At 38.2% G+C, this 14,303-nt stretch overlaps 2 protein-coding genes across 2 annotated transcripts; one reads left to right on the forward strand and one right to left on the reverse strand.

Moving 5' to 3' along the window:
• Positions 1-209: 209 nt before the first annotated feature.
• LOC311079352 (THAP domain-containing protein 3-like) lies at positions 210-3,483 on the forward strand. Its single transcript, XM_084108656.1, has 4 exons — positions 210-380; positions 738-895; positions 989-1,036; positions 1,130-3,483. The coding sequence occupies exons 1-4, from the start codon at positions 231-233 to the stop codon at positions 1,332-1,334; spliced, it is 561 nt and encodes a 186-aa protein (XP_083964782.1). The 5' UTR covers positions 210-230; the 3' UTR covers positions 1,335-3,483.
• A 955-nt stretch (positions 3,484-4,438) lies between these two features.
• LOC311080132 (uncharacterized protein) lies at positions 4,439-6,360 on the reverse strand. The gene is made up of 2 exons (XM_084109903.1): positions 6,323-6,360; positions 4,439-5,117 (listed from the first exon to the last, which is right to left on the reverse strand). The coding sequence occupies exon 2, from the start codon at positions 4,998-5,000 to the stop codon at positions 4,629-4,631; it is 372 nt and encodes a 123-aa protein (XP_083966029.1). The 5' UTR covers positions 5,001-5,117; positions 6,323-6,360; the 3' UTR covers positions 4,439-4,628.
• Positions 6,361-14,303: the final 7,943 nt, after the last annotated feature.

Here is a 14,303-nt window from a genome sequence, read left to right on the forward strand (position 1 = left end):
TGTCATATGATGGTCACACACATCTTAAAGATAACATTTCTTCCACAATTCCCCCCTTCCCAGGCCCTCAGTCACCACAGTATAAACAAGAAAATAGTATAGATGTTCAGAATAGGAAAAACGTATCTTAACTCAATTCGCCTTATTCACCTCGAACGTTCCACCGAGCCTGAGGGGTACACTTACCACTTCCGGGAGTTCTCACTCACAGCGCGAATTCTGTCAGTGCAATGGCGCCTCACTGCTGTGTTCCCAAATGCACTTCATCACACAGGAAAAAATCGAATAGAGGACAAACATTTCACCGTTTCCCAAAAGATCAGGGACTACGTCGACAATGGATAATAAACATCAGAAGGGATCCTGGTCGTAATTTTAAGGTAAGTTTATGTCTGGTGCTCTGAGGCTAAGCCGTCTCCATACGTTAGCTTGTATCGCTAGCTAGGCTAGGACAGAACTAACAAGTTTTAGTAGCTAGATAGATTAAGGCAGAGAGCCAGGTTGTTGAAATATACAGCCTAGTCAAAAATTAGTAGTATGTTATTTAAATCTACCACCACAGATTCACTAGTATAAGCATATTCTGAGTGACTTTGTTTGTATTAGCTTCTAGTCACAAGCTAACCTAGGGAACACATCACATCAGTTTTCATAGCTAGGAGGATGTACATGAGTCTGATCAATAAAATTATACATGTAAAAATGTTTATATGATTGCATTTTATTTGCTGATGCAGATAAACACATACACAAAAGTGTGCTCGGAGCATTTCCTCCCAGACTGCCTTGTGAAAAGCAAGACTGGCATCACCAAGTTGAAACAGGGAGCTGTGCCAACTGTGTTTGCATGGAGTTCTGTCAGATCAGAGAGGAGGAGTGTTGTTAGAACTGCAAGGTAGTATTTAACATTAGATGAATTAAGTTACTAGTTTGTAATGCATTTATTAACTGTGTGTATTGACAGTATTTCTCTGTTGATGATTTCCAGTAATGTTTCCACGGATCTGGATGATCGACATGGTGTGAATGTGTTGAGGTACGTAAAAGATTAATTGGTTACATGAACTGAGCATGAGTATCATTGTAAAACACCTAATGTGTCCATCAATATGTTATCTTATACTTCCAGTGAAGAGACACCCCCTCCGCACCCAGACCATGAATATGCTGCACTGCCTCCCTCACTTCAAGATCAACTTGAGGAAGCCCGCAAGACCATCGGTGATCAAGAACTTTTAATTTTAGAGCTTCAACAAAAACAGTTTTTGATTTCAAATTTTCAAGGTGATGATAAACAGATTTTATACAGGGTTCCCAGATTACGATACATTTAAAGCTGTGTTTATGGCCCTGCAACCTACTGCAGAAAATATGGTGGGATGGAGTCAGGCTCAGCGACTTAAACATTCAAGTGGGGAGGTACTTCGTCAAGGCTTTAGCGCCTCTAAATTGTCCACTATGGACCAGTTTTTTCTTTTTCTTTGTAGGTTGAGGCAGGGATTTCCTGAGCACGATCTTGCAACCCGTTTCCATGTATCACAGTCAACAGTAAGCAGGATCTGTGTGACCTGGGTCAATTATTTGTATTTTATGTTGGGATCACTTCCAATGTGGCCTTCAAGGAAAACTGTGGATGAACTTACGCCAGATTGTTTTAAATGCACGTTCCCGGCTACTAGAGTTATATTGGATTGCACTGAAATTCATGTACAGAAACCTAGCTCCAAGGTCCTTAACTCAGCGATTTATTCACACTACAAAGGTAACACCACATTTAAGGGCCTAATAGGCATTGCCCCCTCAGGTGAAGTGACTTTTGTCAGTGATTTATATACAGGTTCAATATCTGACAAAGAAATTACCAAAAAATCAGGTATCCTTTCTGTTCTCGAAGAAGGAGATATGGTAATGGCCGATAAAGGCTTTCTCATCGAGGACCTGCTCTCTGAAAGACAGGTCTCCCTTGTAATCCCTCCTTTTTTAGGCCCAAGTGGACACTTCACTGCAGATGAAGTACGAAAGACTCAAGCGATAGCAAGACTGCGAATTCATGTAGAGCGCGCAATTAGGCGGATTAAAGAGTACCATATTTTTGATAAAGTCTTACCCATGACACTGGTGGGCTCCGTTAACCAACTGTGGGCCGTCTGTGCCCTTTTAACTAACTTTCAAGGTCCTCTCTTTTAAAATTGTAATGTTAATGTAAATATCTACCACTGTTATGTAAATCTCTAAAACTGAAATCTTAACCATCATTATTCTTCTTCTTTATGAATCTGTACAAAGCCTTAACCATCATTATTATTGTTCTTTATGAATCTATACAAATCCTTAACCATTATTCTACTTCTTTATGAATCTGTACAAAGCCTTAACCATTATTATTATTGTTCTTTATGAATCTATACAAAGCCTTAACCATTATTATTATTGTTCTTTATGAATCTATGCAAAGCCTTAACCATTATTATTGTTCTTTATGAATCTGTACAAAGCCTTAACCATCATTATTATTGTTCTTTATGAATCTGTACAAAGCCTTAACCATTATTCTACTTCTTTATGAATCTGTACAAAGCCTTAACCATTATTATTATTGTTCTTTATGAATCTGTACAAAGCCTTAACCATTATTATTATTGTTCTTTATGAATCTATGCAAAGCCTTAACCATTATTATTGTTCTTTATGAATCTGTACAAAGCCTTAACCATCATTATTATTGTTCTTTATGAATCTGTACAAAGCCTTAACCATTATTATTATTGTTCTTTATGAATCTATACAAAGCCTTAACCATTATTCTACTTCTTTATGAATCTGTACAAAGCCTTAACCATTATTATTATTGTTCTTTATGAATCTGTACAAAGCCTTAACCATTATTATTGTTCTTTATGAATCTATACAAAGCCTTAACCATTATTCTACTTCTTTATGAATCTGTACAAAGCCTTAACCATTATTATTATTGTTCTTTATGAATCTATACAAAGCCTTAACCATTATTATTATTGTTCTTTATGAATCTATGCAAAGCCTTAACCATTATTATTATTGTTCTTTATGAATCTATGCAAAGCCTTAACCATTATTATTGTTCTTTATGAATCTATACAAAGCCTTAACCATTATTATTGTTCTTTATGAATCTATACAAATCCTTAACCATCATTATTGTTCTTCTTTATAAATCTATACAAATCCTTAACCATTATTGTTCATCTTTATGAATCTATACAAATCCTTAACCATCATTATTGTTCTTCTTTATGAATCTATACAAATATGTGAACTTGTATTGTTACCATAGCACCTTATCATGGTCAGTGTATCACAGGATCAGTCCCTGTCAGACCTTATAATCACTTCTCATGCTCTTTACTTTTACATACCTGTGAGTGATTGTTTTACATGTATGTGTGTGTATGTATAAGCTACTGGATGTGTATCTATCTAAAGAATAAAGTACAATTGTATTACACATGGATGATGTCCTTCTTAACTTTATAATTTAAAATACCAGAACCAGAACAGGTCGGAATATCAGAAAACATCAAACAAACATTGATAGGCACACTGCTCTAGGTTTGTAAAGGTAACTTTGTACATAGAAGTTGGTACAAGGGAATAATGTAAAATGGCCTGCCTGTATACTGTAAGCATGGAAAAGGAACCAGAACATCAGAAAACAGGCCGTTCAAAAAACATTGATAGGCACAATGGTCTAGGTTTGTAAAGGTAACCATGTACATAGAAGTATGAAAAAGGAACCGGAACAGGTCAGAACATTAGAAATTACATTAGGAACAAACCATTTAAAAACATTAACAAAAGAGAACTATATATATGAACAGATTATCAGTGATGTATTACATGATTTTGTTACACAAAGATGGCAGAAAGTGAGAGAAAAAGAATCTGTCCAATTTACATTTCATGTTCTCCCACTCCTTTGGTTGGAAGTGCACCCGCTCCAAGTGATGGTCATCACTGCACTTCACAAAAAAGTCGCACCACTTCAACCCAGTGATGCCCATCTGCCCCATCACTTGAAAATAGTATTCGTGTGTGGTCTTCAGGCTAAGGCTACCATCAGCCTTGCAACGCAAGTACTTGCAATCCCTCACGCTCTCTTTGTTGGGGCACTTGATCTCCAGGAGGCCGTGCATTGGTGAGGCACTGGGGTCATTCACTTTTCGGTCAGGTGAGGCACCTAGGTGTGGGGCGTGGTGGTTGATGACGAACCCACAGGGGAAGATCTCATAGCCAGTGAGGTCTTGATATTCGGCAGCAGCAACAGGCTCCAGTTCCAACCCTCTCTTCATCACCTTAGTCTGCACTATTTTCTTTTTCAAATTGGCAGCTAATATGTTGTAGTCTGCCACCCTTGAACAAATCCTCTTGAAGGAAGAGGAGGTAAGATGGTTGGCTCGAACTTTATGCCAGGTCTTGCTATGGCTCTGTTCCCTTGTCTCGATCTCCAGTTGTATTGCAACAGCCTGAGTGACCACCAGGCCACCATAGTAGCATGACTCAGTTTCATCCAGGACAGTGTAAAATGAGCATGGCTGTGATGGTAAGGGAAACAGGGGATCATCATTAGCCCTGGAAGACTGTGTTGCGTGTTAAGTAAGCACAGATCCCTTAGGAAGGTCTCCAAAGTCGGTAGAGACAAGAGCAGCAGGCTGTTTCCTGTTCTCTTCCAGCAGCTTGAACATCTGACTCTTGCTTTTTATTTGACTCAGGTTTCGGTGTAGGCTCTCTGCAAAGGCATTTGATGGACGCGGGAGTGGCACAGGACAGTACAGGTTTGACATCACCCCTTCAGACGAGCGTTGCCTCTTTGGCGGAGGTGCGTTGGTCACCGGAGGTTTTAGCTTTGAGACACTCACAGAGCTCACCGTTCTTGGACTGACACCCAGGGCCCTCGATGGAACGTGCCAGGCTTGAGGCAGTGACGTCTTGCTCGTTGTTGGGGGGACAGATGTGTAGCCCATCTTGGCAAAGTGAGCGAGAGTGTAGAGCAGCCCGATGAGATGGTTGCACTGTCCCAAGCCAGCTTTGCAGTTGCACTGTGTCTCCCTTATAAATGGCTGCTCAAGTGACAGCTCCACCTGAAAAGATAATCAAACTTTAGACACTTGACACTTCAGAGTTGCTATTAACAAATATATGGCATATATATACATATATATACATACATATATATACACACACACATATATATATATATATATATATATATATATATATATATATATATATATATATATATATATATATATATCACACACACATACATATATATATGTGTGTATATATATATATATATATATATATATATATATATATATACACACACACACACACATACACTGAGTGTGCAGTGAATTAGGTACATCTGGCATTTAAATGATCTGCCATGAAAATATTACAGCTACATGCTGGTAGTGGTAGGTTGTTTACAGCTGTGATACTTGCGAACACAACTTGAAAGATACATAATATCTTGGACACTCATTGTACAAAAAAGTCAGGGTTGTGGAAAAGCTCATATTAAGATTGAACAGTATGGATTCCATATTATGTTAATTTTAAACAGATTTGTAAGCTAATTACATTTTGAAGAACCTTCCTCAACCCTGGATACACTGCTCCAAGAACTGAGCAACTCTTATCTTAACATGAATGTTAATACTTACCTTACCTTATCACTTACCTGATAGTTATACTATCATTACACTATCATTATCAACAAGTAATAGCAACATGCACCTAGCCCTGTCTGGCTTTGCTAATTTGAAATAAGATAATATTTGAGTAGATATTAATGAGGCTTATGTGATATTACATCAACTACAGATAACATGTTAATGAGATAAAATCAACATGTTATTTTCAGTAAGACAGGGAAAGGTACATTGTTGATATAAACTCATATAACTCATATAAACTCATAATGAACATTTAGCAAGCTGGTTTAACTGTGGCACTGCTCTGCGAACTGAGCAGTTTGTACCACTTAGCACCTGTATGTTGTAAGGTGCCTCATTTTTCCGCACCGAGGGAAAAGACCTAGCCCTCACAAATATGTGTGATGGGCTCCTATTAACTGTCGATTAAAGACATGTTAAGTGTTAAATAAAATCTAACATAGACATGTTAAGTGTTAAATAAAATCTAACATAGACATGTTAAGTGTTAAATAAAATCTAACATAGTACACATAGTCAACAACTCAATATCACAGCTAAACTTACCCCTAACGTTAGCTGCTACAAGCTAGCAGAAACTGAGGTAAATTAGCGTCCATTCATACCTTCAATGTCGTGGATAAAACCTTCGATCCAGTTACTATATCCCTTAATTAACACAGTTCGGGGGATGTTGCAGTCGGTACTGGCCCACTGCTCCACATTTTGTATAGTTAATTCGGGCAGACAGGAAAGATTGGTGGTCCACACTGGAGTTTCCATTGCTGGTGCTGCGTCGGAATCAAACTTCCGGGTTTGTGTACCCCTCAACGGCGTTCGAGTTTTCAAAATGGCCGCCAGGTGAATAAAGCGAATTAATACTTTTCACTGTAACTTCCGCTGGTCGTATCATCATCAAATTTCTTTGGTTTTCGACATACATCATCACATTGATCCTAATAATTAGACATTCAAAGCATTTGATATGAAACTACTTTTCACTATTATCTCCACTAAAGCTGGAAAAACATAGTATTACACATGGCATGCACATCAACACCAAAACTCCTATCACTTTCAGCACTGTATATCATGTCCAATATTCCCACTCTCCCCAGTGGTTGGTCAACCATTCAAACCAGTGAGTTATCACTTCTGAGTGGCTCTTTTACAGCCATTCTTATGTTCTCAATGATATTGGTTATGTTGTCACTATAGTCTGGAATGTAAAAACAACATGATATATCCCAACATTTTACACACTCCTCCTTTCTCAGCAGTTACCATGTCTAACAGTAATCTATTCCGTATAACAGCATCTCTGATTTGTTTAATTTCATCATTAACCATTGTCAAATCATTCTCAGTTCTGTTTGCTGTTTCCAACACAGTACAACATAAATGAACATAAACCACCATCCATCCATTAATCCACCTTCTTCCGCTTATCCGGGGCCAGCAGTCTAAGCAAAGATGCCCAGACTTCCCTCTCCTTAGACACTTCCTCCAGCTCTTGGGGATAATACTGAGGCGTTCCCAGGCCAGCCGGGAGACATAGTCCCTCCAGCGTGTCCTAGGTCTTCCCCGGGGTCTCCTCCCGGTGGGACGCGCCCGGAACACCTCCCCGGGAAGGCGTCCAGGAAGCATCCGGAACAGATGCCCGAGCCACCTCAGCCTGCACCTCTCGATGTGGAGGAGCAGCAGCTCTACTCTGAGCTCCTCCCGAGTGAACGAGCTCCTCACCCTATCTCTAAGGGATCGCCCAGCCACCCTGCGGAGAAAGCTCATTTCGGCCGCCTGTATCCGGGATCTTGTCCTTTCGGTCATGACCCACAGCTCATGACCATAGGTGAGAGTAGGAATGTAGATTGACCGGTAAATCGAGAGCTTCACCTTGCAGCTCAGCTCCTTCTTCACCACGACAGACCGGTACATCTACCACATTACTGCAGAAGCTGCAGCGATCCATCTGTCAATCTCCCGTTCCATCCTTCCCTCACTCGTGAACAAGACCCCAAGATACTTGAACTCCTCCACTTGAGGCAGGAACTCTCCACCAACCTGAAGTGGGCAAGCCACCCTTTTCCGACTGAGAACCATGGCCTCGGATTTGGAGGTGCTGATTCTCATCCCTGCCGCTTCACACTCGGTTACAAACTGTCCCAGTGCATGCTGAAGGTCCTGGTCTGATGGGGCCAGCATGACAACATCATCCGCAAAGAGCAGAGACGAAATCGTGTGGTCCCCCAAACCTGACACCCTCCGGCCCCTGGCCTTCTTAGCCTTCCTGGGAAAGTCTATGCCAGGGTACTGGAGAGGATTCAGGAGGAACAGTGCGGTTTTCGTCCCGGTCGTGGAACACTGGACCAGCTCTATACCCTCTCCAGGGTGTTGGAGGGTTCATGGGAGTTTGCCCAACCACTGGGAGTATGGGGTTCGGGGCCCTTTGCTAAGGGCGATCCGGTCCCTGTACGACCGGAGCAGGAGCTTGGTTCGCATTGCCGGCAGTAAGTCAGACTTGTTCCCGGTGCATGTTGGACTCCGGCAGGGCTGCCCTTTGTCACCGGTTCTGTTCATAATTTTTATGGACAGAATTTCTAGGAACATAAACCTAAATTTTGCAAAATACTCACTAGCCTTGTTACTACACCAAAATTGTTATAATTTGAACAAGAACAGTCAGATTTTCGTAATGCCATAATAACTTCATGAATCTCCTAGTTTGATGTCGTGCAGTGGTGTTATCAGCTGCTTTTCCTCGAGCTGCTCACCTAAACATAAATGTCAGATAGGAGAGAAGTCATTTCTTTACAACATGTCATGTTCACACACCTCGGTTGATGGCACTCGTTGTTTAACCCCTTCCATTCCCATAAATGGGTTTTCCAAACAATATCCAAAGCAAACCTTTTTTTTAATGCTTTTTTTAAAAGTTATCATCCCCCCTTTTGATGCATGGTCCAACCCGTGCATCATTTATCATAGTGTTTGAAGAAATGTTTCGGTAAACAAGGTTTGCCATCAACACTAAACCTAACGCTTCTTTAATACAGCAGCCAGAGTTCCTCCAAACAGACTTCTCTGTGTCTTAATCAGAAGACTAATGCTCTGTAACCAGTCAGAAAAATAACTTTCAGATAACATTACTCGTAATCTCCTTCGGTTGGGTGGCAGCAGTTTTTCAGCTGCGTCTGCCATTTCCTATAGATATAAAATCTTTTTTGTTAGTATGTGTAACTAGCCAATATTTATCAGTGTTTGTTAATGTAAAACCCCTGCAAATATTTAACAGTTCTGCTCATTCAACTCATAAATGCAAAAAGTCTCCTATCGATCAGACATGAAACTAAACCGGTGACTTAAGCATCACGAGTCGTAACCCCAGCTGACACACACGCGTTCTGAGAACATTTCCATGAAAACTTAATGTTCTCTGAACATTCAAAACATCCAGTTTAAAAAAAAAAAAAAAAAAAGTTTTTTGGTTATGCAAATTTTAAGGGAACATTCCATTTGCTAATTCTTCAGACATTATATGAATGTTACTTTTGAATGTTCTCTGAATGTTCTGAAACAAGTAGTAACATTTAAAAAATGCTAGATGAGCAATGAACATCCAACTAAAATGTTTCAGAATAGCTCTCTGTTAGTGGTGTTTAAATAGCCTAATGGTTTTGTGGGGACATTATTAAAGACCAGATAACTTTGAACAATCATTCTATTAATGCTAGTGGAAGAACGTTTGTTCAGAGAATCTTGCCAAAACGTTTGACAAATTTCTGAGAATGCTGGTGTTTATATTCTGCTTTCCTGGAGCTCTGACTACTGCGTTTCATCACTTTGTCTTGTGTTCAGATAATTGAGTTAATGTCCAAACAAGTCACACAACATGCAACCATTTATCCACATGCAAATAGAACAAGTTAAAGCTTTGTATATTTTCCTAAACGATTTTGCATGCAAAAAATAAAAAAAATCACTTTACATATTTTTAAAATGTATCTTAATTTCAAAATATTGTTGTAAATCAGAAAATATAATTATAAAACAAGATTATATTATTATTATTCCAGTATTTTCTCTGTCTGGTACAGAAACCAATCCCTGTTTGATCTGAATCGGGTCTCTCAGAAATGAAACTCTCAGTCCGACTCCAGCCCTTGTGACGTCACACCGGGAGAAAGTACATCAGTCTCTCCTTCAGGAATCATCGACGGATTTCAAACTGACTGTGAAACCACTTCATCATCAACGCTGCCGATCCAGAACGTACGGATTTCACAGGACAGGTTAGTGCGGTTCATTTTTAATAAAAACAAATATGACTGCAGATATTAGTGACAACAGTTGCTGATTACAAAACTTTTGAGTGTCAAACAAAACCATAAAATAAACATGCCTTTATTAATAATAACAAACTGTTAAGCCAGTTTTACTAATTAAATTTCCTTAAATAAATATACAATAAAGAAACTTTGTCCTCTGATTGTTTGTTGTTCCATGTCTTGAATTGCAGAAAGTTTTACATGTTTTTAATGTGTTCAAAATGAAAATCAATGGTTGACTTAACTGACATGTAAAAGACTTCCAGATGGCCCTCGGTCATTGCTGTCTGTCAGGAAACTCTGAAGCTGCGAGACTGAAATTTTACAGCAATGTTCCTCTAGGCTCCATGACGTCAATCTTTGTCATTTTTCACATTTTTGTTTTTTTGTCCCAACATTACAGAGCAATATAGTACATATTTATAAGGGCTTCTCTGTGAGATGATGGAGGTCATCGAGTGCTGGCTGTTGTTATTGGGTAACGTAAGACTTTCATTAATAACAGTAAAAAAAAAAAAAAAGACCTGTTCACACCAAAGACGATAATTATAACGATAACGACGATAGTTTTTAAAAAAATCGTTCGAAATATAAAAGAATAGCAGAGTCTGCACCACAACTGTGACGGCACATAGAAACCTTGGCCCGGTTCCCCAATAACGCTCACTCTTAGCGCGCTAAGAAGACTCGAAAGATATATCTTACCAAAGGTGTTTATGTTCCTAAGTGTGTTCCCCGAACCATACCTTAGGAAGCTGCTTAAGATATACCTTCTTACGTGCGACGTTACCCGGTGCTGTCCGTGGCGATGGTGCTGAATTGTTTGATATCGATGGCTCGAGAATCAATTATTCTCTCGTGCAGGGGCTGTTTATGTGAGAAAGCGGTGATCTTTATAAATGAAGCACTTCAGAAATAGTTGAAATTGCATTTATTAGGACTCATGGGATATTATAAAAAATAATCCAAACTATAATAGCCTATAATAGCCTAGCCTACGTATTTTTAAATTGTATCGTATATTGCTGCCATAATAACCATTTCAAATTTGTGCGTGCTTTCTTCTCTTTCCCATTTGTGTTCGCTGAGGTGGAGCTGTGATGAAATATTGTTCTTGGAAATACTTTCAAGCATTTCAGTAATAAAAGTGTAGGCCTACATCTCGGTGCTCGGCAGTGATCAAAAAGGGTTTAAACAGTGGATTTTGAATCTCTTCTTGTAAACTCAGAGATGTGGATTCAGACGGCAATTAAATCACCACACGACCTGTTTGTCAAAAAACAGTAGGTACTAATTTGGCCAGGGATTTTTACGCGGGTTGGGTGAGAAAAACACTGATATTATGGATTCGGACGGCACTAAAATCACCGACTCACCCCTATAAATGTTTAAAATACCATAGGACTTAACTGACAGTAGCCTATGCTTTCACTGGCCTTTAAAAGCGCTTTTTAATTAAATTAATAATATTGTATAATAATATAATTAAAAATCTAACAACAATCAGTGTAATGACAATTTTATTCTTTGCATGAAAACACTTGAATTAGCCTAATTTAATACTGTCTGGGTGTATTAAAACTTCAGAATTATATTCGTATAGACCTGCAACAGTGATAAGGTAAAGCTAAGAGTGGTCCAGACCAACCTTACGAAAGTGTGACTTACAGAAGATATACTTAGCGAACGAACGTTTCGGGAATCGTGCCATAACGTTAAGAGAGAGGTTAAGGAATAGGTTAAGAATTACTTAGCGATAAGAACGTTTTGGGGAACCGGGCCCATATCTTTGGACTCACATTCAGAACAATTTTTTTTAGTTGATGAACGATAAAAACATTGACAGCCAATCAGAATCCATCGTGCTGTAATGAGCTCGAGCATTTAAAGTGACAGATGACAAAACCGCAGCGTGCTTAGAATAAACAGTACAATATTGTTATCTGTATAGTTATCGTTATTGGGGTGAACTTGCCTTAAAGGGATAGATGATAAAATTAAGATAAAATTATGTTGAAAACAAAAGAAGATATTTTGAAGAATGACGGTAACCAAACAGTTGATGGGCCCCATTGACTTACATAGGATTTCTTTCCATACTAAAATCATCAGATCTGTATGGTGTTCCTGAAGATATGAAAGTTTTATAAACTATAGGCTAATTAAAATGAACTCATTCAATCAGTTTTATAAATACATTTACCTGTGCGTATAAATGTATTTTTTTTATAATAATAATAATAATAATAAAAAAATCACTATTTACACCCATCAAGTATTTCAGTTTGTTGTAGCCCTACACTGTAAAAAATGATCGTAATTTTAACGGTAAAAGACTGTAAAAATGCTACAGTGAAAAACTGTTAATTGGTTAACAGAAAGTTTCCGTACTATATACGGTAAATAACTGTGATAGATCTAACGGTACATTTAATGTAATTTTACTGTAACATACCGTTAAATTTACAGTTTTTGAAAGTGAAAAAACAACTCATTGTATAATTTACAGTGAAAAACCGTAAATTGACATTCCCACAATTCCCTGTGACACTTCACATTTGATGTATTTTTGTTGAAATAACTATGTTTGTTTCTTCATAGTTTTCTTCGTTTTTTCTAATCAGTTATGTACATTAGGGGTTTATGTTACATTTAATGTTGTTAAATTAATGTTTATTGCATTTTTAAAATTTCATGTGTTACCATGATGGTGTTTAATGTTTGTGTGAATGACACTGTGCAGCTTCTATATATATTAGTATTAACTTTCTTGTGGAAGAACTGCTTGTGTTGAGCTTTGATTGATCATGTGACTCTCATCACTGCTGTGATTGGTGGTTATCAGTGTACAAAACAGATATTAATACTTCAATAGGACGGTAAATTAACTTTATATCATATTACTGAAAATTACTGTTATATTTACTGGATTATACTGTAAAATTGACATGTTGTTCAGAATAGCACGTACATTTTACAGTTTAAACCAGTAAATATAACAGAACTCCAGTGTGTTATATGCTGGTTTAAACTGTAAAATGTACATGTTATTCGGTAAAAGCAATTACTGTTTTGTTGTATATTTTACGGAATTGTTCTGGTAACCCCAGCTGCCAGTTTTTTTCCGTAAAAACTACGGGATTTTTTTTACAGTGTACTTTGCACATTGTACTTTGACTTTTGTGCATCAGTGCATGGTTCATTACTCATTCACTGCTTTACAAAACAAACCTAATGTCATCTGGATGCTCATTTGCCTCTTTACATCTGATTGTTTATTATATTATTGCTCTGTTATATAATAGCCTATTTTTTGCACATGCAGGGCTGTTTTCTGTTCAGGAACTGGCAGATTGCGCTAAAGGTAGAGCAACTTTTCGCAGCAAAATTGAGGTTTTCAAATACACACACAAATTTAACAGCATCTAAATAAGCTTTCTGAATTTATAAAAATAATAATTTCACCTTAAGATCCACTGGAATTTAAAGCAATTTTTTATTGAAAGTTCCCTGACTGTCTCCACATCAAATAAATTTGCCTTTTCCAGTGAATCTTGCACAAAGAGGAACTGCCACACAGTCGACAACAAGCGGTGCTAAGTCCGCGGGCCGCGCCATCGATGGCGGGAAGGACTTCTCTACATCTTCTAGTACTTGTGCTGCAACAGGTTGGGAGCAAGACCCGTGGTGGAGGCTGGATCTCCAATCAGCGCTTCTACCAAACATCGTGGTTGTCACTTACAGAGACGACAGCTTTCCAGGAATAATGAGACCAATCCATGTTCTTTTTGGAAACTCTCTGCAGATCTATGGAGATCCCAAGTGAGGCGCTTCAGATGTTACACTTTATTTAGATGGTCCACTTTCTACTAAATACTGAGTTATGGCATGAAACTCTAGATGGCGCAGCTGATTGGTTGCTGTTGCATCAGCATGCTTTCAGAAACCCTCCACCTTCCCTAGCTCCACCTGTATATAAGTAACTTTACAACTACATGTCAACTAACTCTCATTAGAGTATTAGTAGACTATAAGGTTAGGGTTATGACTAGTTGGAAAGATGACATGTACTTGCGATGTTACTTATAGTCAGTAGAATATTTAAAGTGGATTAATCACAAATGCATGAATGAATTCAAATTACCATGAGAGAAACATTGCACAGGAGTAAAAATTAAACTAAACATGTAATTTACTTGAGGTTCTGACATAATGTTACTTGCTACAGTCTGTTAAAAAATGTTTAATTTTGATAATTATTATTATTTTTAATTGGTTTGGA

The sequence above is a fragment of the Abramis brama genome (assembly GCF_963993115.1).
Source record: "Abramis brama genome assembly, chromosome: 3".
Taxonomy (NCBI): Eukaryota; Metazoa; Chordata; class Actinopteri; order Cypriniformes; family Leuciscidae; genus Abramis; species Abramis brama.

Coding starts and splice junctions, on each gene's coding strand:
- LOC311079352 (XM_084108656.1), top strand. CDS start 231: ATGGCGCCTCACTGCTGTGTTCCCAAATGCACTTCATCACACAGGAAA. Junction 896..988: donor AGTGTTGTTAGAACTGCAAG/GTAGTATTTAAC, acceptor GATGATTTCCAG/TAATGTTTCCACGGATCTGG. Junction 1,037..1,129: donor CATGGTGTGAATGTGTTGAG/GTACGTAAAAGA, acceptor TTATACTTCCAG/TGAAGAGACACCCCCTCCGC.
- LOC311080132 (XM_084109903.1), bottom strand. CDS start 5,000: ATGGGCTACACATCTGTCCCCCCAACAACGAGCAAGACGTCACTGCCT.